This window comes from Motacilla alba, chromosome 21 (assembly GCF_015832195.1).
Source record: "Motacilla alba alba isolate MOTALB_02 chromosome 21, Motacilla_alba_V1.0_pri, whole genome shotgun sequence".
NCBI lineage: Eukaryota > Metazoa > Chordata > Aves > Passeriformes > Motacillidae > Motacilla > Motacilla alba.
The window spans coordinates 5,086,877-5,108,552 of NC_052036.1; the positions used below are offsets into that span (position 1 = coordinate 5,086,877).

General features: G+C 47.3%; 2 protein-coding genes across 2 annotated transcripts; both read left to right on the top strand.

Annotated features, from left to right (window-relative positions):
- The first annotated feature begins 3,103 nt into the window (after positions 1 to 3,103).
- On the top strand, positions 3,104 to 8,391 carry KIAA2013 (KIAA2013 ortholog). Its single transcript, XM_038159732.1, has 3 exons — positions 3,104 to 4,363; positions 5,078 to 5,931; positions 7,407 to 8,391. Exons 1-3 carry the CDS (start codon positions 3,391 to 3,393, stop codon positions 7,431 to 7,433), a joined length of 1,854 nt encoding a protein of 617 aa, XP_038015660.1. The 5' UTR covers positions 3,104 to 3,390; the 3' UTR covers positions 7,434 to 8,391.
- Positions 8,392 to 11,165: 2,774 nt separating this feature from the next.
- LOC119710559 (chymotrypsin-like elastase family member 2A) lies at positions 11,166 to 17,585 on the top strand. Its single transcript, XM_038159780.1, has 8 exons — positions 11,166 to 11,240; positions 11,483 to 11,571; positions 12,861 to 12,958; positions 13,859 to 13,987; positions 15,268 to 15,404; positions 16,082 to 16,227; positions 16,766 to 16,918; positions 17,401 to 17,585. Exons 1-8 carry the CDS (start codon positions 11,198 to 11,200, stop codon positions 17,416 to 17,418), a joined length of 813 nt encoding a protein of 270 aa, XP_038015708.1. The 5' UTR covers positions 11,166 to 11,197; the 3' UTR covers positions 17,419 to 17,585.
- Positions 17,586 to 21,676: the final 4,091 nt, after the last annotated feature.

The following is a 21,676-nucleotide window of genomic DNA, read 5'->3' on the forward strand; positions in this document are numbered from 1 at the left end:
AGGGAGCGGGGAGATGAGCTCGTGGGTTTGTTCCCAGGGTGCAGCGGCTTTGCCCGGGGTGCGGGATCCAGCGGGGCTTGCCTGCGGGGCACCCACAGCCCTGGGACACCGGCAGTGGATGAGCAGAGGGACAAACAGGCATTGAGCTGTGCAAACCCAGGGCACCGGGAATATTTCTCTGCTCTGGGGTGCCCTGACCCCCAGGGGAGCACTGACTGTGACCCTCATTCACGGAGAAAGTTTTCTGGACTGCAAGATAGACTGGAATCCACAAAAGTGTGAAATAGATTACAGAGAGCAGTGTAGGTGTGTCACTTGGGGAGAAATTGAGGTTCTGGGATGTTTAGTGTGTTGTGGATGGGAGCAAGCTGGAGGGCACAGGGTGTCATCCTGGGTTTCTTCTTCATGCTGCTTCTTCCTCCTTCTCCATGGGTTTGGGTGGCATTTTGTAATTGGGCAGCAAAGCCCACATTGGGGCTCTTTGGGATCACTTAAAAGGGAAAATAATCCAGGTGTCAGCTCTTAATTGGGCAGTTTAGTCTTCAAAGACCTTGGAACAAGAGATTGTTGGCCATTTTGTGCCTTGTAATGCAAAGCTGCTGAACTCCCAGTGGTGAGACTGTTTCACTGATAAGAAATAATAAACACCTGGGTCTGAACATGAGCTACTGTCTCAAGTGCCTTCAGTCCAGACCCAGAGAAACCCACAGCTGGGACCCCCACATTGAGCAAACACCAGTACAGGAGGAGTCACCCTCTGGCCAGCTTCAGCTACTGCTGGGCTGCAGCTGGCTGACACTTATGGGATATTTAGGTATAAAAAGCAAACCAGAAATGGATTATAATGTTATGCACAGCTCTAGAAACTGGAAGCCTTATTAAATACCTTCTTCATACCTTCTTCCTACCTGTCACCTCTCATATTTCCTTGGTGAACACAAAATCTGCAGTGGTTTTGTTTCCTGGGGTAGCTGGTTTTCTCTGGCCTCATACACATCTTCAAGTCTTACCTTAATCTCTGTGGCCCTGTGCTGGGTTTTCTTGCTGTAGCCCTGATCACTTATCTGAGCATCTTTTTCTATTTCATTCTGCCCTTGAGAATAAGCAAAATAATCCTGTCTTAGAAAGTTACACATCTTAAAATTAACATTTGCCTTATGGTCACTTCTACACTGCAGAGGATGTAAGTTTCAGATGTAGGGAAACCCTTGTGAGCCTGCAGGACTCCAGATGAGTTACTGCTGACACAGATCCTGTGTGAGGCCTGTCAGTAAATCATCTCTTTAAATTAACAGAAATCACAGATATAACAGGGCTCAGCTTAAAAACAAACAAACACAAAAGAAGAAGGCATGAGGAGGAAAAAAAAAATCAAGCACATTAGAAGGGTTACACTGCAGCTAACAGATATTCTCCATGATCCATAACAGCATCATCCCAAAGAATTCCCATTACTGTTTGTTTGTTCACTGAGAATATTCTTGAGTGTGTCCAAAGCACTGTTCCTTCCATTCCTTCTGCCCCGTGCAGGAATTCCCTCATAATTAACAGGCAAACAGAACAGTTGTCATGCTGAAGCCATGAGCACTCCAGCCAACAGCCCTAGTTCTCTCTAAGATGAGGATTTCAGAAAACTTCCTTTTGCAAAGCTGCCAGTTTCCCTAAATCAAAGAAAGAAAAAGAACATACTTTCACTTTGGAATACTTCAGTGCTTTAGATTACTTCAGTACTTTGCAGGCTCAGACAAAGCCCGTGATAAATCTGTAGCAGCTTCAGCAGTTTAAGGCAGGAGACACAGCATAGATGTTCCATCCTTCACCTTCAGACCTCAGACTGAGATCTGCAACTCAACATGGATTTTTAAAACCGCAAGTTTCTCATTTTAATGAAGTTAAATCTCTCCAGTCTAAAACGAAAGCGGGTTTGCACACTCCAAATCATGAATGCCTCATTGTTTATGCTGCTGTACCCGGGCTGTCTCTGTTTGACAGCTTTGTACTCTGCAGCTATGCCAACCCAGCAAGCACATTTCCCCTCTTTGTGTGTTTGTGCTGCTCTGTGTGCTGGCTGCAGCCGGCTGCCTGTCTTCTTAAACAGAGCCAGCTGCCAATGCAGATGTTCCAGTGAGTACGTGCAACACGTGCTCCAGGCAGAGCAGCAGCTTCCTGAGAGCTGCTGAAAGCTGCAAGGGTCAGAGCTCTGCTCTTACAGCAGCCTCAAAGCTGCCACCACCAGCCCACTGAGTCCTGCAAGGAATGGGGTCTCACCCACCGTTTGGGATCCCAGTGCTCTCCCCACCCCCCAGTCAAGCAGCTCATTCGCAGGAAGAAATTAACGTGTCTCCTCTGTTTCCCTTTATTTGAGCTGGTTCATTGCCTCAACCCGGTGGAGAATTTCACATTTCACTTTAACTCACAGTGTTTCTGCCTGACTTGCTTGAAACCGTGTTTCTGGTTTTGTCTTTCGAGCACTGCCTCGGATACAAAGCTTTCCTGTGCACACCTAAGGCACGTGAGAAAGTTTGTTCCTCTATTTACGACACAGTGGGACACAGTTTGATAGAAAGAACTTCCTTTTCCGCATAGTCTCTGCGGTGGTAAGCCAGTAAACTGCCACGGGAATTACGGAAAACCCCTCCGGGCCTTTTCGGTCGGTGCAGTGACCCGGGGAGGAGACACGGAACCTCAGCCCTGGGCTGGAGCTGCTGCAGGGCACCCACGGATACCGCAGAGGGAGCGGGCCCGGAGACGGGGGCTTGGAAGCCGGGGATCCCGGGGCCGGGGATCCCAGAGCTGAGGAGGCTCGGAGCCGAGAGGGGTCCCGGTAACGGGAGGGGCCAGGAGCCGGCGGGGACCTGAAGCCGGGGGAGTTTGGAAGCCGGGGCGGTTGGAAGCCGGGCTTTGCAAGTCGGGGGTTTGAAGCCGGGTTCCGGGGGTGTTGGCAGCCGGGATTCCCGGCGGTTCTGGGGTTTGGTAGCTGCGGTTCCCAGCGGTTCCGGGGCGGTTCGGAGCCGGGTTCCGGCGGTTCCGGGGCGGTTCGAAGCCGGGTTCCGGCGGTTCCGGGGCGGTTCGGAGCCGGGTTCCGGCGGTTCCGGGTGTTGGCAGCCGCGGTTCCCGGCGGTTCCGGGGCGGTTCGGAGCCGGGTTCCGGCGGTTCCGGGGCGGTCCGAGCGGGCCGGGCCGCGTCTCCCGGCCAAGCCCCCGCTGAGGGCCGGAGAGCGCGGGTGTCGCAAAGCGCGGAGTCGCAAAGCGCGGAGTCGCAAAGCGCTGCACAGCGCCGCCAGTCGCGGCGGAGCCGCCTCGGGGCGCGGCGGCGATGGCGGCCTAGGGCCGGAGCGGCGGGGCCGGGGCCGGGACGGGCTGGGCCGGGGCTCCCCCGCCGCCGCCGCCCATGTGGCTGCAGCAGCGGCTGAAGGGGCTGCCGGGGCTGCTGTCCAGCAGCTGGGCGCGGCGCCTGCTGCTGCTGCTGGTGCTGTTGCTCGTCGCCTACTGGTACCTGGGCGCGGCGCGGGCGCGGGGCGGGGGGCGCGGGGCCGAGCCCTGGGGACCCGCCGCCCTGTGCCTTCAGGCGGCCTCGGGCGCCTGGCGGGAGCAGACCCAGCGCGGCGATGCGCTGCCGCTGCCTGAGGAGCCGGCCGGGGCCAGCGGGGCCCCGGGGCTGGCGGTGGCGGGCAACGGGTTCCTGCTGCTGGACGTGTCCGCCGGGCGGCTGTGGGTGCGGCCCGCGGGGCCCGCCGCGGGCCCGGCTCTCGCCACCGAGTATCCGGCGCTGGTGCGGCTGAGGGCGCTGGGCGGGCGCGGCGAGGCGCGGGCGGCGCTGGCGGCGCTGCGGGACGGGGCCGTGCGGAGGCTGCGCTGCGTGCAGACCGGGCCCGGGGCCGGCGCCGGGGACTGCGTGACGGTGCGGGAGGAGGTGGTGGCCCACCGGAGCCGCCCGCACCTCTACCTGCAGCGCATCCGCATCGCCAACCCCACCGTGCGGGTGGCCGCCTTCGAGGTTTCGGCTCCCGCCGCCGCGCCCCCGCTGGGCGGGCGCTTCACCACCAGCCTGGAGAAGGTGGAGGAGCGGCAGTTCCTGCTCTCCTCCGGCCGCCTGCTGCTGGCCGGCAGCCCCAAGGTGGTGCTGGTGGTGGTAGCCGCCAAGAAACTCGTGAGCCGGGTGCAGGTCGCGCCCGAGTCGCACTTTGACGAGACTGTGCTGTCCGTGGTGTACACCTCGGAGCCCATCGAGGTGTCCAAGCTGGAGGAGACCTTCAGCAAGCTGAGGGAGGCAGCCAAGAAAGAGATGCTGGAGGTGATGCAGATGGGGGTGGAAGATCTTTTCCAGGAGCACCAGCAGACCTGGTCTGACTTGTTCATTTCAGGTGAGGAAAGTGATGCTCAGCTTCATGGGGTTACTTTAGAGGGTGTCTGAAAGCTCAGTGTCCTGCTTGCTGTAAGGTCTCCAGAGGCTCTGGTCTTCCTGAGAGGTTGTGGGACAGTAAAACAGGGTTTCTGGTTTGGAACCCAGCTTACCTTACAAAGTGGAGTACACCTGACTATATTTATAAAGTGATAGAAGAACATTTATAATCATTATTCTGCGTGTGCTGCTTTTGGTGGCTTCAGGAACTTCACTGGTTTGCCCTGCATGTCGGTTGGAAATGAAGTTGACCTTTAGTGATAGCATAAAAGGCAGATTCTGCATGGAGGCTAAGGGCCGTTCTACAAAGATGTTTTTTCTTAAGATTTTAATGTCTTACATAAAAGGGTAGCTGACCAGATAATGTAGAACTTGTTATTTTATAAAAATATTGCAGTCTTTTGGCAGATAATTCTTGCAGAGTCATGACAACAGGCCTGTAAGGCATCTGTATATTAAATTAGCTTTGTCTTAGTGGGAGCTTGGCTTCCAAACTCCCAAGTAGCAGAGAGAGTATCTTCTTAGACAAACACAAGGAAACATTTCACTTTGGTGTTTTATGGACACGGGTTTCTTAAATGCCATAAAGAACACCGTATTGAACATCAGTGTGCATGTTTGATCTCCTTTTCCTCCTAGTTGATTTCTCACTGTTGGTTGTTTTCTTTTGCTGCAGGGATTGAAATGAGAAAGATCACAGATGCACATACCCCATCCAGTGAGACTGTCAACATGACCCTGTACTACGTGCTGTCCACTGTGCCAGCCCCGCTGCTGGACCCGCTCCTTGCTGGTGAGGACAGGGAGAAGATTGAGGCCAGCCTGAACTATGCCGACCACTGCTTCAGCGGCCACGCCACCATGCACGCCGAGAACCTGTGGCCACCCAGGCTGACCAGTGTCACCCAGATCCTGCAGCTCTCTGACCTGTGGAAGCTGACTCTCCAGAAACGGGGATGCAAGGGTCTCGTGACAGCTGGAGTGCACGGACTCATGCAGGGAATGGTGCTTAGTTTTGGGGGTCTGCAGTTCACAGAAAACCATCTTCAGTTTCAGGCCGACCCTGACGTACTTCACAACAGCTATTCCTTACGTGGCATCCATTACAATAAGGACTTGATCAGTTTAGCTGTTCTCCTGGATGCTGAAGGAAAGCCCTTCCTGCACGTGTCCGTGAAGTTCCAGGACAAGCCTGTCAGACTGTATGCGTGTGAGGCAGGCTGTATGAACGAGCCTGTGGAGCTCACCTCAGAGGCACGAGGCCACACCTTCCCCGTCATGGTGACCCAGCCCATCACACCACTGCTTTATATATCAACAGACTTGGTCCACTTGCAGGACCTAAGACACACACTCCACCTAAAAGCGATTCTGGCTCACGAGGAACACATGGCCAAGCAATACCCAGGCTTACCCTTCCTGTTCTGGTTCAGTGTGGCCTCCTTAATTACTTTGTTTCATTTGTTTCTGTTCAAACTCATCTACAACGAGTATTGTGGGCCGGGAGCCAAGCCCCTCTTCAGGAGTAAGGTATAAGGCTGCTGCTTCTGCCTGCTGTCCACTGAGTGTTGTCAGCCTGATGTTGTGTCAGCTGTGCCTGGGCAGGCTCTCTCTTGGACTGTGAGGATTTTCAGTCTCTCTTGAAACAAGCAGTCTGTGACCTCTTCTTGCAAGGAGGATTAGGGCAGGGATTGGAGCAGTAGGGCTCAAAATCATTAGAAAAGATAAACTCATCATCTGTCCTTAGACGTTTGTGAGGCTGCAGGTGGAGGCAGACACAGCTTTGTCCTTTTCCCACACATCACTGTAGGACATGGCTTGTTTCTAGGCCAGCAGTTGTCATGAGATGCTGCTTCTTGTTGCTCAGCACCAGAAAGCACATGAGAGAGCTGCTGTACGTGTCTGTGCTGCTGTGTGGAGACCTGCACACCTGCCTGCCTGCTCTGAATGTGAGAGGTGTCACCCAGCAGCACCCGAAGGCAGGCTGCTGTTGGAGGTGAAGGTGCTGACTTGCTGGGGCTTGTGGTACATGTTCCTATTGTAGACACTGTGCAGCCCTCCATCTAACCACACCACCATCATTTTGGGAGGATGCTGAATTGGTGTTTCTCCCAGTCAGACAAAATACAAAGCTGTGTTAAGGAAAGTACTGAGTGCTTTTTACTGTAAGTTGAAGGTTCTGGCTCCAAGCTCTGGAGCCAGACTCCAAGATCATCTTACCTGGGTGTAAAGAATTTCAAGTTATTTTGAGTTGCCTTGGAAAATTTATTTGCTGTAAAAACTTAGCACAGAATAGACAGTAGATGGTGAGTTCTGCTCTTAGTACTGGGACTTCCTGATGGTGTGTTGATATGAAGTGGAAATGCAAGACCAGACAGGATTTGCTGTGTGAGCTAGTTGTGCTGTTCAGAGGCTTCCCTCCTGAGGGCTGAACTGAGGTAAATGTAGGTTTCCTTTAGAAAAAAAAGGAGATGATAGTTAAACAGCTGTCAGAGGAAAAGTTCTAGCTATAGATTGTACTGTCATTCCAAATTATAAAATCAAATTTGGTTTTGGATAGCTAAGGCTGAACAGAAGGTATTGAACTAAACTTGATAGCTGGTACGTAAGGGGTCTTTAAGGTGAGCTGGAAGTTTCCCTGTCAGCTCACTGGTTTTGTCATTTTGAGCACTGGAGATCAAGCCTGATCCCAAGCAGGTCTGAATACCTGTGATCCAATAAAAGATTGAGTGGGAGGTGCTCATAGCCAGACAAACTGACCTAGGAAGAGGTGGGCTAGAAATGTCCATCAGACAACTGCAGTTACAAGCCTCTGATCATGATCAGAACCGCAGTGCAAGGGAGGGTTAGAAGGTGATGTCAGTAATTGTGTAACAGCTGCGCCTGAAATGTGTCCTTGGAATGATGTAATTATGTCCTTTCACTGTTGTCTATCCAGTTGCCTTTGTCATCTCCAAGCCTTGCCTTCTGCCTTTTACCGAGTGACTTGTTAACCATTGCTGCAGGTGGCTGTCCCCGACTCTGCCCGCTGAAGTGCCCAGAGGCTCCCAGCCGCAGCTGACCCACGCCTCATCCTCCTGGGCACTGCGGAGCAAACAGCTCTGCTGCTCGTCTCAGTCGGACCTACTTCAAATGAAGGTGATGCAGAACTTGATTCCAGAAACAGGGAAGAAGTGGAAGCCAGCTGAAGCTCAGAATCTGTAGCAGTAAGCAAGATAGATGGTCTTGAAACAACACCCTGTTCCATCAATTGAATGGGAACATCCCCGTGTCCGAGTGAACTTAGTCCTGCTTTCAGCCTCCATTTGCACAAGACACCTGGCAATACTGCAGCTGAGAACGAGGACTCTTTGAAAGCAACAATCCTTTTGTGCCTTGCTATTACAGGAATCTGAGACTTGGAAGGTGTGGTGATTCAATTGTTTATCCCAGAAGCTTGTGTAACAGATGTTCCCTTTCCCTGTAAGCTGTTCAGTTCCCTAGGAGTAATCCATTTGGTGAAAATACTTGAAGATATATTAAGACCTTTGATATTTTGATCTGGTTTTCTTTTTTAATTCTACAGAAAAATAAAGGATTATGATTCCCTTCTGAGAGTTAACTAGAAAACTTGAGTGTAACTTCCTTTCTGGTATACAGTTTGTAATTTATTGCTTGGGGGAGGGGGAGTATGTTAATTTTTCCTCCACTTCAGTAACAGTCTGTTGAACTGTCGATATCTAACAATCTTAACTGTCGATAAGTTCTCATAACAGGTGTTTCAGCCTTTATGACTGTAGAGTGCAAAATCAATTCAGTGAAATTGTTTTCTGGGTATGCACTTGGAAATGCTGATCTACACGTTTCCTGTTCTAAGCCTGTTGAGACTTTGTGCATTGACTTGTTTTGGCTATGGGGGAAGACACCCCACTTTCTAGTGACTTACAGGTTGTTTGGTTTTAAAATACCAAAGCTGTTGTTTCTAAATAAATATCTTTCAGTCTAATCTGATTGCTGAAGTGTGGTTGGGGTTTTGGTTGGTTTTGTTTCTGTTCTCTCCTGCCCTTGCTCCCCACCCAGTTGAGATAAGCAGAGCCTTTGTTACATCTGTGGCCAGTATGGACTGCAAATACAGTGTGGAAAATAATATATAAATGGATATAAGCCAGATATAAGACAATTTGGAAGGCACAACAAGTGACAAAAACACACAGGGTAAAGCTCATCTCCATTTCCTTGCTCAGTATAACCTTGTTCTATCCTGAGGAATGAAGGCCAAGCTTTACTTTGAAGAACACAGACACGATCCCAGGTAGCCATCAAGCAGCAGATTTAACAGCCACCCAGCAAGCAATAAATTTGGCACAGTTGGTGGTCCCAAGGAAAATCTGGGTCAGGATTTAACTTCAAATTTTCAGAGGGGTTATTGTCTGGCTGCAGATGGAAACCATCCCTCAGGAAAGCAGATTCCAGTTGCAGATGGAAAACATCCCTCAGGAAAGCAGATTCCAGTGTCTAACTTCTCTGCAGACAATTCCATTTCCTAATTAGCGTAGCAGAGTTACTGCCCTTCAAGGGAATAAAGACAGGGAACAGCAGAGTCCATTTTAGGTGGTACACAGGTACATTGTGTATTGAGGAGATATTTGCTATCCTGCTTTAACAGAACATACCAGAAGCTCCTTCTCTTTCTCACCAAAGTTCCATGAGCTGCTTAGTTTCTGTGAAACATCTGGCATGAAGATGATAAGAGCTTCCAGGGGGCTGTTTCCAAGGCACCAGGGTATCAGCTGCAGGCTGAGCCATTTGATGTCTCCTGGCAGAATTGCCAGCAGCGTGACACCCATGGAGTCCAAGGAAGACTGTTTAGGCCTGGAAAAGATGGATAAGCTACCATCACAGAAAGCATGAATAGAACCAAAAAACAAAACAGCTTTGAGAGTGTTTTACATTAAATATATTAGGATTCCTATGAGAATTTCCTCCATAACGAAAGAACTGTTTCAGAATTCCTCCATGAAGAAGGGGAAAAAGAAACCGCGTTTCTCTATTTACAGTATGCAAGAGAACAGAAGGTTTTATTTGTGAAATGCAGAAATGCTTAAAGAACTAAAGAAAATTCCACATTTACAAGCACACAACAAACAAAACAAGTTAAAATAGTAACTGACCATCCCAAATTTATACTTCTAGTTGGAATTCAGTGAAAATGATAGTGACATGGAAGTTAAAGTGAGCAGCATAATGTTGTTTAGCTTGTAAATTCAGACACTAAGAAAAGAGCCAACAAATTATTGGAAAAAAATTAGAATCTCAATCCTGCACTGTTAATCCTGGTTTCTGCTTTTGTCAGATAATAAATACAAGATGCCAGAACAGAGCTTGGTTGATGCAATTTGCAATTCAAAATGCAGCTTTCTCAAGTGCTAGTGTCTGGGTCAGAAAATACATTATTGAGAAGCAGATAAAACAGCAAGGCATTCTATATTTCTGCCTTCCACGTGTGTGCTCCAGGCATCTTTCATCCAGCACAGTACCTACTGCTGAATGGAAGCTCTGGAAATCAGGGATTTTGCTGCTTATTAATGCTGACATTAGACATTGGATTTATTTCAGCATTTTTGAACCCCTTGTCTGTGTAAGTTGTAAAACTGGCATTATGATATTTGTTTCCATTCTAGTAAGTTTGTTCCCTATGAATGTCCTGTTTTATGGGATGGAGATGTTTGCTTTCCAAACAACCAGCCACAGTTTCTCAGTGGTTGGTGGATGGAAAGGTGGCAGAGGATGGAAAATTCCTGTAGTAGAAGATAAAAAGACAAAAAGAGACAAGGGTAAGCACTGATATCTGGTCACTGATCTCAAATGCCAGTAATGAATTAGGACACTTCCTTTTGTGGCAGCATCTCTGGAGTGGTGTAAGTGCCTCTCTTGCCTGCTTTGTCCTGTGGGTAGAAGTGCTTTGCTCTTCTCATTAACAAGCTCACAATGTGTTATAGCACAGCTCAGCTCTGCTCTGGGCTGTACGCAGGCTCATTTGCAATGCTGCAGGGAACCCTGTTCTCTTCAGGGCTACTGATCTAACAAAGGGAAACAGGAAAGGAACGGAGTCTGACTCACCACAGCATACCAGGACTTCTGCTTCATCATGGACAGCTGCTTCTTTGTATGGCTTGAAGCATGTTCCACTTCAAAGTGATTGGAGTCTGGTTTCCTGAAGAAGTCTGGCATGCTAAAGCACATGCAACTTCATCTGGGAAAGAAGGTACAGGTTTCCAGTCAGTACAATGTGGTAGACACCGTTCAGTTACACACAAAACAAAATAAAAGAAAAGCAGACCCCAGACCAAAATAAAATCCCAAGGAATTGTATAATTGTACAATAACTAAGGTAGGAGGGAAGCCTCTAGAGATCAACTAATGCAACCCCACCAACACATCTGAATCTGTCACTGTGCAATAGATCAGACACTTAATGCTGACCTACCACCAACTGTTGGAATAATTAATTTAACATTTTCCTTCTGTGAACACCTTTGTGATGAAATTTCAAGGCAGTGGAAACACAAACAGCTGCTACAGATAATAAGCAACTAATTTGGAACTATTTTTAACTGAGTTGTTTATATAGCCTGGATCCAAGGTCCACCTAAATGGGGATCTTTTAGCAACTTATGTATATAAAGAATTATCCCACAGTGATATAAGTTTTCCATTAGTATTGGAATAGCCCTGCATGGAAAGTCATGTGTTGCAGAGATAAAGGACACTATAAAATGGCATGGAGTTGAGCCTGCAGCACCCAGGAGCTGGCACCATGCTTGGAGTCCTCTTTGCTGTGTTAACTGTGGCATCTGCAGGTACGTGTCCAACTTCTGCTTCAGTTTTAAAAGATCAAGGCAATTAAAATCTAAAACCAACTTTCCTTTTTTAGACAAATTGAACAATCTGCATCAAAGAGAAATGTACAGCAGAGGATGTTCACTCGTCAGAGAGACGAGTGTCTCTCAAAAGAGTGACTGGGTGCTGTGCTATTTGATATCTTACAGATGCTTTTTTAAACCTACTTTCAAAACACACATCCTATTTGTATGTCTTCTAGCCTTTGGCTGCGGGGTTCCTGCCTACCCACCTCTTGTGTCCAGAGTTGTTGGAGGGGAAAATGCAAGGCCCTACAGCTGGCCCTGGCAGGTTGGTCATTCTGTGCTTTCCCTGGAACAGCTGGGGCTGTGCCACCTCTGCACAGCACTACTGACCAAAACCACCTCTAACATTCCACCTGATGCATCTTGCCTGACTTGTTTTGACTCTTCTCCTCTGATCAATCCTAAAGTTTCCAGTCTTCTTAAAAAAGCTCTGAATGTGCTGCATTTTGCTGGTAACGTGTAGGTGCACAGTTTGTGGTCGTTGGGAGTGGGGCTGAGCCTCATCCCCGGTGGGTACAGCTGTGAGAAGCAGGTGAACAGCATTGAAGGGAGTGAGCCATGGAGTGCCCAGGTACTGACCAAAGACCAAAGGGAGCAGAGGGGTGCAATGCATCAACATGAGGGGTATCAAAGGCTGGGCTAAAGATCAAGAAGGGCAGATGCTTGAAGTATAGAAGGTTGGGCTAAAGATCATGAAGGTCAGATGCTTGAAGGAGTATAGAAGGTTGGGCTAAAGATCAAGAAGGGCAGATGTTTGAAGGAGTATAAAAGGTTGGGCTAAAGATCAAGAAGGGCAGATGTTTGAAGGAGTATAAAAGGTTGGGCTAAAGATCAAGAAGGGCAGATGTTTGAAGGAGTATAAAAGGTTGGGCTAAAGATCAAGAAGGGCAGATGTTTGAAGGAGTATAAAAGGTTGGGCTAAAGATCAAGAAGGGCAGATGCTTGAAGCTCTCTGCTGTGGTATGATGTCACTCTGGGCACACGCTTGAAGCCCTATTGAACAGTATTGAAGAATAGAGAATTGTATTGAAGCAGCATTGAAGGGAGTGAGCCATGGAGTGCCCAGGTACTGACCAAAGACCAAAGGGAACAGAGGGGTGCAATGCATCAACATGAGGGGTATCAAAGGCTGGGCTAAAGATCAAGAAGGGCAGAGCTTGAAGCTCTCTGGTGTGGTGTGATGTTGCTGTGTATGGGCAGATGTTTGAAGCCTTCTGATGTGGTTTGGTGCTACTGTGTATGGGAGAAGGCTTAAAGCTTCTGAAATTGCATGGTGATACTCTATATTGTGGCCCTACTGACTGCAGCACATGCTGTGACAGTCATGCAGGCTCTCATTTTAAGTCAAGTAGACTTGGGCTATTTAATCAAGATGTATTTTAAAAATCAAGCTTTGGATGATATGGGAGGAGGGAAAGCCTTTCTGTGTCCAGGAGTTGGGAACTTCAAAGCCTTCCACCATCAGCAAGTTGTGTTCTGGGTGCAGGAACAAAGCACAATAATGAAACATGAATAACTAAAAGCCTGAGCCTCACTTGGTTCCTTGATTCCCAGGCCTCCCTTCAATACAGTTCCAATGGCAAGTGGTATCACACCTGTGGGGGAACCCTCATTGCCACCAACTGGGTACTGACAGCTGCCCACTGCATCAGGTAAGTTATGAAGACAAATCTGCCCCAGGAAGCAGCACACGAGAGAAAGAGATGAATGAAAACCATACCAGAGCCAGTTCTCCCTTCTCCAGTTGAAAGATCTGAGTTTTGCATCATATCTTTTGATTAAAAGTCAGAAGAATGACATTTTTTTATTTTCTTAATGTAAAAGGGGAAAAAACCCAGTTACCTGAATTCATTTCCATAAACAAACTACAAACATCTTTCTGTTTTCAAGTTGCTATTAAAATTCAGCTGTGTTGCCTGTTTCTGTAAAATATGTCAGTGAGATCCACAAGTTAACTAATCAATCCACTCCCTGAAGAGATAATCACAAGTACTTTGAATATACCAATCATTTTCAGTAAACTCTTCATACTGCGTGGCAGTGTAACAAATAAATTATCAGGTACAGCAATATCATTGCATCATCAAAACTGCTTCCACAAATGCAGCCCCCTTTTGCTCTGGTAGCATATGGTTATTGTAACATTAATTTGTAGCAAATATCACAATATGAAACACGAAGGATTGGCTGCATGTTATTATTATAAATCCTGCATATTATATCTAATCCCACAGTTGTTTATTATTGAGGCTATTTATGGCTGTCAAAAAAAAAGTCCAAATTGTTACTGCATTGGAGAATGAGAGCTGAATCCTGCAAAGATTGGGGGCACCTTGAGTTTGTTAAAGAAGCCTTGAGCAGGAGTTGAGAGGACAGCTTAGAGATGAAGTGGTTATGAAGTCTAGAACACAATCTTTGCCCTTAGCAAATCACTGGCTCAGCTCCAGACAAACCCTGCCTGTGATGAGAGACAACAGTCAAGGGGATTATAGAATCTCTCAGGAGCCAAAGAGGCAGCTGCATAACTGAGTGTCCATCCTTTTCTTGCCCAGTTCTTCTTTGACATATCGAGTGCTTCTTGGAAAATACAACCTTGCAGCTGAGGAGAAAGGATCAATTGCACTTCCTCCAGAAAAGATCGTTGTTCACAAGAACTGGAATCCACAGGATGTTGCAAATGGGTAAGCTGGTGGCAGGTATTTTTTCAGTTTTTAGGTGGAGGGTAAAAAGTCAAACTGCCTGAATCCCACCCATCTGGAGTTATGGTAATTAATTCATGTTTAGAGCCTCCTGTTACAGTGTCCAGTTTCTACCTTCCCCCTCAAGAGAATACAAAGCCATTAACAAAATCGATACCTTTCTAATTAATAATGTTTCCAGAAGCCATTTTGCATGTTCTTGCTTGGTTTGGAAACTGTTATGTGCAATATCTCTTGTACAATGAAAGGGAATGAAGCATTTTGTACAGCACTCTTTGCAGCCCTCCTACCAGCAGCAGAGACACAGAACTGTGGATCACTAACATCCATCCCTGTGTCCTGCTGCAGGCTGAGGGCAGTAACAAAGAAACCCCCTCAGTCCCAGTCCTTGGAGTGAGTCCTAAAATATGCTTGGTTTTGGTGAAAAAAACCCTATAAAAGACAGCTCTCTTCCATCAGGAAGACAGGCAGTTCTGCAGGGAGCAGCCTTCCAGTCCATGAACTCCCCTATTGCTTTGGGGTGCAGGAATCTTTGCTGCTTGTGCACTGGCCTTTGCTCCCCTGCTTCTCTTTGGAGCAGGCCAAGTGCTGTGTAACTGCTGAGTACCCAGGCTATTGTGTCTTAATCCATTTTGGAAACTTTTTCACCTTCCCTTTCTCTCCCCACTCCCCACCGTGTGCATTTTATCACCAGCTGGGGGCTGTGTACAAATCACAAATGGGACAGGACTGCTAGGAACATGTCTTGAGCTGTTTTATTTTCCAGCATCAGCCTCATTACGTGGTTATGACAATGGGAAGATGCCATCAGCTCACATCCCAGGCAGCAGACCAAGAACTTAATGTTATAACTTTAAAACTTTTTTGACCAATCACACAAAGCAAAAGCACACTGACAGCAGTTCCATCCAACCACTACAAGCACACATCCCTTTGGTTAAAACAATGCTTGCTTATTTCAAATACAATACCTGCTTGTAGGCCTTAAAACACAATGCACAGAGCTCCATTATTAAACTTAAAACTTTCTAATATCTCACTAGATATACTTTTCTGCAGCTTAAGGAGTTATTCTAGACAAGCATTAATACACAGACCATTGTTCTACCTGTCCTTACTTTTCTGCTTCTTACATAATTTTTCTGCTGGTCAATCTTATGGCTACTAGCTCCAATCAGTTCTGCTGTCTCTGAGGCCTGCCTGCCTTTTGCAGCTTTCCCAAAACCCTCTGATTGTACGGATTCCCACACATGTGACCACAGGTACGACATTGCTATGATCAAACTCTCTGAGCACGTCACCTTGAGTGACCAGATCCAGCTGGCCTGCCTGCCCCCTGCCCAGAGCATCCTGGCCTCCAACACTGCCTGCTATGTGACTGGCTGGGGAAGACTGCAGAGTGAGTACTTGGCTATTTGCAAAACCATGAAATAAAAAAACCCCACCTTTCAGAAGTTCCTTCTCCTCTGAGATTGATGGCAGAGACTATTCATGGTGCTCAAGATCCCCTCAAAACTCCGTGTAGTGAGGTAGTTTATTATATCAGGCCCCACTTCACTCACACATTATGATTTTTCCCTTTGAAATTTATTTTCCTTATAACAGAGCTGGTAATGCACCCGAGGGGCCTTTATTGAGCTTTTAGGAGCTATTGTAATGCAGATGTTGATAGTGTGCAGACAGGTGCATTTGCTCATCCCAACACACCTGCTGAATAGCTGAAGGCACGTAAGGGAACAGATGTGAAGAAAATCTCAGAGTTGAGCAGAGGTGTCAGCTTGGCTCAGGAGGCAATTCCTTGAGGGATGAGTAAATTGCAAACTCCTGAAGATAGAGTAGCCCTTTATTCTTTCACAATGAGATGTTTTTTAATGGAATGCTAATTTTTAGTAAGTTAAGGCGTATATGAAAGAATGGAACTAAGGGACATTCATACCTGAAACAGCTTCTCCTTTAATATAGCCCCTATGGAGTGTTTTACCTGGAGTGATGGTACCCAGAAACCATTTAGCAGAGCAGCTTTATTCTCCCTTCAGTGCCAGCTGGTACCATGACTCTGTTTCTGTTCTCTCTCAGCGAATGGACCCCTTCCTGATGACCTGCAGCAAGGCCTTCTGCTGGTGGTGGATTATGAAACCTGCTCCAAACCTTCCTGGTGGGGAAAGATAGTGAAACCCACCATGGTTTGTGCTGGTGGGGATGGAATCATCTCCAGCTGCAATGTGAGTCCACTCTCAGGGTTTAGGTTATTGAATTTGCAGGGAGCCCCGACGAGGGGAGAGAATGATGAGGAGGACTCCATCTTATCAGAAGGCTAATTAATTGCTTTATTATACTAGATTATTCTATACTATATTACATTACATCTTAAACTGAATCTGCCAAGCACTCCACAGCACACACTGCCCAGAATCTCGTGGCTGTCCCGACAGTCCCCACACACACACACACACACACACACACACACACCTGGCCCTGACAGGCCAAGGAAACAAAACTCCATCACTCTGGGTAAACAATCTCCATGTTGCATTCTACTCTAGCACAAACACAGGCACAGCAAATGACAAGAATTGTTTTTCCTTTCTCTGAGGTTCAGAGAATGTGAAACCCAGAAATATTCTTGGGAAGAATTGTGCCTTGCTTTTCTCTGTGAAGAGAAATGTGGCTACACAAGACAAACAGGCCTGATGGGAAGGAAAGGTTAAAAACCCCACAGAGGAGCTGCTCACACTATGACAATGTTCCCCTTCCTCCCAGGGCGACTCTGGGGGCCCACTGAACTGCCAAGGGGCTGATGGCCGCTGGGAAGTGCACGGCATCGTCAGCTTTGGCTCCTCTCTCGGCTGCAACTTCTACCACAAACCCTCTGTGTTCACCCGGGTCTCTGCCTACAACAGCTGGATCGAGCAGGTGAGCAGCTGCTGCTGCACAACGCTCACACCTGGCTGGGCTGGGGCTCTCTCACTGGGATTTCTGCCCCTGCTAAGGGAGCTGTGTCACTCCTGGTTCAACCATTACCAATTGAAAGTATCAATTTCTTATCAATCAATATCAATTTTTTTTCACTTATTCAAATAAGTCTTGGTAATAGGAATGCATTCTCCCTTTATCCTAGAGCTTTATTGTAGTCATAAAGATTTACCATATATTTCAGAAGTGAGTACTCAAATTTGCATTCATCAATACACTGATTGTTGCAATTGCATCCTAAAAGGCAGCACATGCAGCTCAAGTCTGGAACGTCAAACGCCTTTTAATTTAATATAAACTTTGACTGAGAAGCAAAAATCTTATTTCACTTATTTAAATCCTGTGACTTGGACACACCATATACTGTTCACAAATTCCTGCATCTCATGATCTGATTTTTCATTTGTTTTACATTTTTGTAGGTTATGGCAACCAACTAATCCACTGAGACCTGGATGAGAGATGCCAAGAAGCAAAACAGTTTGAATAAAGTCATAATCGTGACACCTTTGACCAAAAAGAACTGGGAAAATACGCTTTCAACAACACAAGCGTTAAACCAAACACTAGTGAAATAAACTATATTTTTTGCAAGATAAAAGCAAAACGTGTCTGTCACTTTTCCCTGATTGTTGGCAAGCCCAGATCCTGTATTTGGGGGTCACACTGGATATTTTCCCTGTCCCTTGCCTCGGGCTGGAGCTCTGCCAGCCTGTCCCGGGGGAAGGTGCGAGCCCGCTCTGCTGGGAAGAGTCAGAGCATCACCCAGCACCTGCGGGGCTCGGGAGGAGCGCACAGCGAGGCACCGGGGGCTGGAGGCAGGGAGCAGGAGCTGAGGCTGGCACTCCTGGGAGCTGGGCATGGCCGGAGGGGAGGCGGCAGAGGAGGCAGCAGGTCCCTGCAGGTGAGTGCGGGAGCGCTGCGCGATGCTTTCACACAGAGCTTCTACCCCCGTCATCCCGGAGCCAGCAAGGTGCTGCATTGCACTAAAGAGTTCTTTAGTTGTTTGCGCTGGGTATTTGGTAATTTGCACCGTTCACATGATTTGTATCCTATCACCACATGGTCTTCCCCTTTTCCCCCCAAACAGCCCGTCCAGACAGGGATTCTTACAGCAGGAGCAGCCCTGAGGGCAGCCCTGTCTCCCCCATGGCCCTGCTGCTCCTTTTTTACCCATCCAGGGGAAGAGCCCGGAGTGGTCTCTGGCAGCTGCCACGCTGGCACAAATGTGGGGTTTTGGCAAAGCAGAATCCCCACTTTTAGCTCAATTGAAGGCCCTCTTAATAGTTATTTTCTTGTAGAAGATAGGCAGTATAAAACCAAGGTGGGTTTTTGTTGTGTTTTTCCTCTCCCCCTGGCACATGGAGCACTGAGCTCTTTTACACAGAGCTTTTACCCCGTCACCTCGGAGCCAGCAAGGGCAAGGGCCAGCTCTGAGGGCAGAGCTGTCTCCCCCATGGCCCTGCTGCTCCTTTTTTACCCATCCAGGTGAAGAGCCCGGAGCGGTCGCTGGCAGCTGCCACGCTGGCACAGTCGTGGGGTTTTGGCAAAGCAGAATCCCCACTTTTAGCTCAGCACTCAATTAAATGCCCTCTTAATAGTTATTTTCTTGTCGAAGATAGGCAGTATAAAACCAAGGTGGGTTTTTGTTGTGTTTTTCCTCTCCCCCTGGCACATGGAGCACTGAGCTCTTTTACACAGAGCCTTTACCCCGTCACCTCGGAGCCAGCAAGTGCAAGGGCCAGCTCTGAGGGCAAACCTGTCTCCCCCATGGCCCTGCTGCTCCTTTTTTACCCATCCAGGTGAAGAGCCCGGAGTGGTCGCTGGCAGCTGCCACGCTGGCACAGTCGTGGGGTTTTGGCAAAGCAGAATCCCCACTTTTAGCTCAATTGAAGGCCCTCTTAATAGTTATTTTCTTGTCGAAGATAGGCAGTATAAAACCAAGGTGGTTTTTTGTTGTGTTTTTCCTCTCCCCCTGGCACATGGAGCACTGAGCTCTTTTACACAGAGCCTTTACCCCGTCACCTCGGAGCCAGCAAGGGCAAGGGCCAGCTCTGAGGGCAAACCTGTCTCCTCCATGGCCCTGCTGCTCCTTTTTTACCCATTCAGCTCAGAGTGGTCGCTGGCAGCTGCCACGCTGGCACAAATGTGGGGTTTTGGCAAAGCAGAATCCCCACTTTTAGCTCAGCACTCAATTAAAGGCCCTCTTAATACTTACTTTGTTATAGAAGATAGGTAGTATAAAATCAAGGTGGGTTTTTGTTGTGTTTTTCCTCTCCCCCTGGCATGTTCTAGATGTTTCCAAAAGCGAAAGCAGTGATTATAAATGGAGGGCAAGTGACCCAAAGGTAGCAGTAGGTAGAGTAAGGAAAAGGTTGGAAGTTTGATGTGAGAACAGAAATCCTCAGAGATACACTTTCTAGGCTTGCAGCTCCTTTTAGCTTGCTATTTTGCAGATGTTAACCTTTGGACTGAAAGTAAATATATTATTGAACAGAAATTGTATTAAATTAGTAAGAGAAAGCATGGCTGTCTATCATCTTTGGGGACAGTATTGTTATCACTTTTCTTCTACTTTACAACCATTGATCACCATTCTGCCCAGCAAGAATTTGTTTTGCTTAATATCAGCCTCTGCTGAGAAATAATAGGTTCTATTGGATTTTATTTGCCTGACTAAAAGTGTGGTTTCCCATATCTGAAAGAGCAGGGGATCTGAGGAAGGCTTTTTTCAATCAGCTTTGCTGTGCAGAACTTTGTTCTTTATCAGTGGAAATAAGGATTACCCAGTGATTCAGGAGTCATCAGCTCCAGCATAACATCCTGGGGTTTTTTTCATGAGTATTTTTAGAGTAAGATTGTAAATAATGGAATAATAGTTTTGAAAATTAAAATCACTAGAGGTCCCTTTGCTGTATGGAGCATGGATGTCCAGTATGTGCAGGATGAAAGACAGACAGAAAGGTAATCATGAAGCTCAAACAATAAAAATTGGATGTGCAAATGCTTCAGTAAAAACTGAAAACAGAAATGTGATTAATTTCCCATCTGAAATATACAGGCAATACTGTAAAAAATGTCTGAGCTCGTTTGAACATATCAACAGAAATTACTCACCATATGGAAATGCTTATTAAGAACAAATTCCCAAAGTCTGATTTTAAAAAATCAAGAGTTCCAGTTTGAGATCACTGGAATCACTGGGGGAATAAGTAACCCATCTTTTCATGACCTTCCTTTAGATTTGGAGAGAAGTATCACAGAGAATAAAACCTACAGAAAATGGTTATGTTAGCTTTTTTTCTCATAGAAAAACTGTATCATTCATCTGTTTTTTTCAGATCAGAGTGTGTCAGGGAAGCAGTCTCTTAAATACAGCTTTTCTTTTAAAATTAATATCAGGTGGAACAAAATATAATAAAATGTATCTTAAAAAACATTCAGATCATGCTTGCTCCTTTTGCTTTGTCTCAGAATGCATGGGAATTGTTAAATATCACTGCTAGATCCAGTTGTGGTTTCAGGAGCTGGAAGAAACACTCTCAGGATCAGACAATGCCACTGGGTTTTTTAATATTTTTTTTTAATTTTTTTTAGGTGTTTTCCCTCTTCTAATGCTGGTGGTAGAAAAACAGTTCAAAGGATTTTGACAGCATGCATGGTCTCCCTCTGCAGCCTCCTTGGGGCCATTTCTTTTGATTTGAGCAACAGCTTGGAAATATGGAGAAACACAGGCAAAGCCCTTCAGGAACTTGCCTCCTGTGAAAACCTCTGGGCTGCTCAGCTCATCTCTCTGCTGCAGGAGGAGAGGCACAGCTGGCTGCTCCCGGCAGCAGACACGAGGAATAGCTCATTCCATTCTCAGCTCCTGGGGAATTTGAGCTCCCTCTGTATGGCAGGTGAAGCAGAGCTGTACTGTGAGAATTGCCAGTGCAAGGAGGAGAAAATCTCCATTTGTAGATTTTACCTAACTGATCTGAGACACAAACTGAACGTCTCAGGGGTTACTGAAGCCAGGCAGGTGCTGTCCAGAGCGATCTCTGAGCTGCTGGAGCGTTTCAGGAGTCCCCACGAGGACCTCAAAGCCATGAGGCACAATCCTGACTGGGCAGACACTGTGGCTTTCAAACTCTTCCTCCAAATCAGAGAAGCTGTGTTCAAAGCCCAGCCAGTGGCAGCACCTGTGAGCCTCCAAACCACGCTGCACCAGCATTTTGTCACTCTGAGCTATGCTCTCTTCTCCTCAGAGACTGCACAGAAGTGCTGGACAGATAATGTCAATCTGTCACTTCATTTCACCTGCTCTGAAGGCATCACTTTCTTCACCCCACTCCTGGGCTTGGGTGACTCTGTGTCCCTGGAAGCCACGGGGAGAGGACTGCATTCTGCACAGAGCTGTCTGCTGCAGGAGGGGCAGGAAAAGCTGCACAGGAAATCCAGGGAAATCCTGTCCACAATAAGCCTCAAGATCAGTCTGTTGGTGGTTGCCTGTCTCATTTACCCCATTGTACTGATGTCCTTCAAGCAAATGACAGACTGGATCCACAGTTATGCCAGGAACCTCAAGGAAAAGACAGAGGACTTGAAAAGGGAGAGGCGCCTAGCTGAGGACCTCTTGCACCAGATGTTGCCAAAGTCTGTGGCCAAGCAGCTGAGGAAATGCCAAAAAGTTGAGGCAGAAAACTATGACCAGGTTAG

Coding starts and splice junctions, on each gene's coding strand:
- KIAA2013 (XM_038159732.1), top strand. CDS start 3,391: ATGTGGCTGCAGCAGCGGCTGAAGGGGCTGCCGGGGCTGCTGTCCAGC. Junction 4,364..5,077: donor GTCTGACTTGTTCATTTCAG/GTGAGGAAAGTG, acceptor CTTTTGCTGCAG/GGATTGAAATGAGAAAGATC. Junction 5,932..7,406: donor AGCCCCTCTTCAGGAGTAAG/GTATAAGGCTGC, acceptor CCATTGCTGCAG/GTGGCTGTCCCCGACTCTGC.
- LOC119710559 (XM_038159780.1), top strand. CDS start 11,198: ATGCTTGGAGTCCTCTTTGCTGTGTTAACTGTGGCATCTGCAG. Junction 12,959..13,858: donor ACAGCTGCCCACTGCATCAG/GTAAGTTATGAA, acceptor TTTCTTGCCCAG/TTCTTCTTTGACATATCGAG. Junction 13,988..15,267: donor CCACAGGATGTTGCAAATGG/GTAAGCTGGTGG, acceptor ATGTGACCACAG/GTACGACATTGCTATGATCA.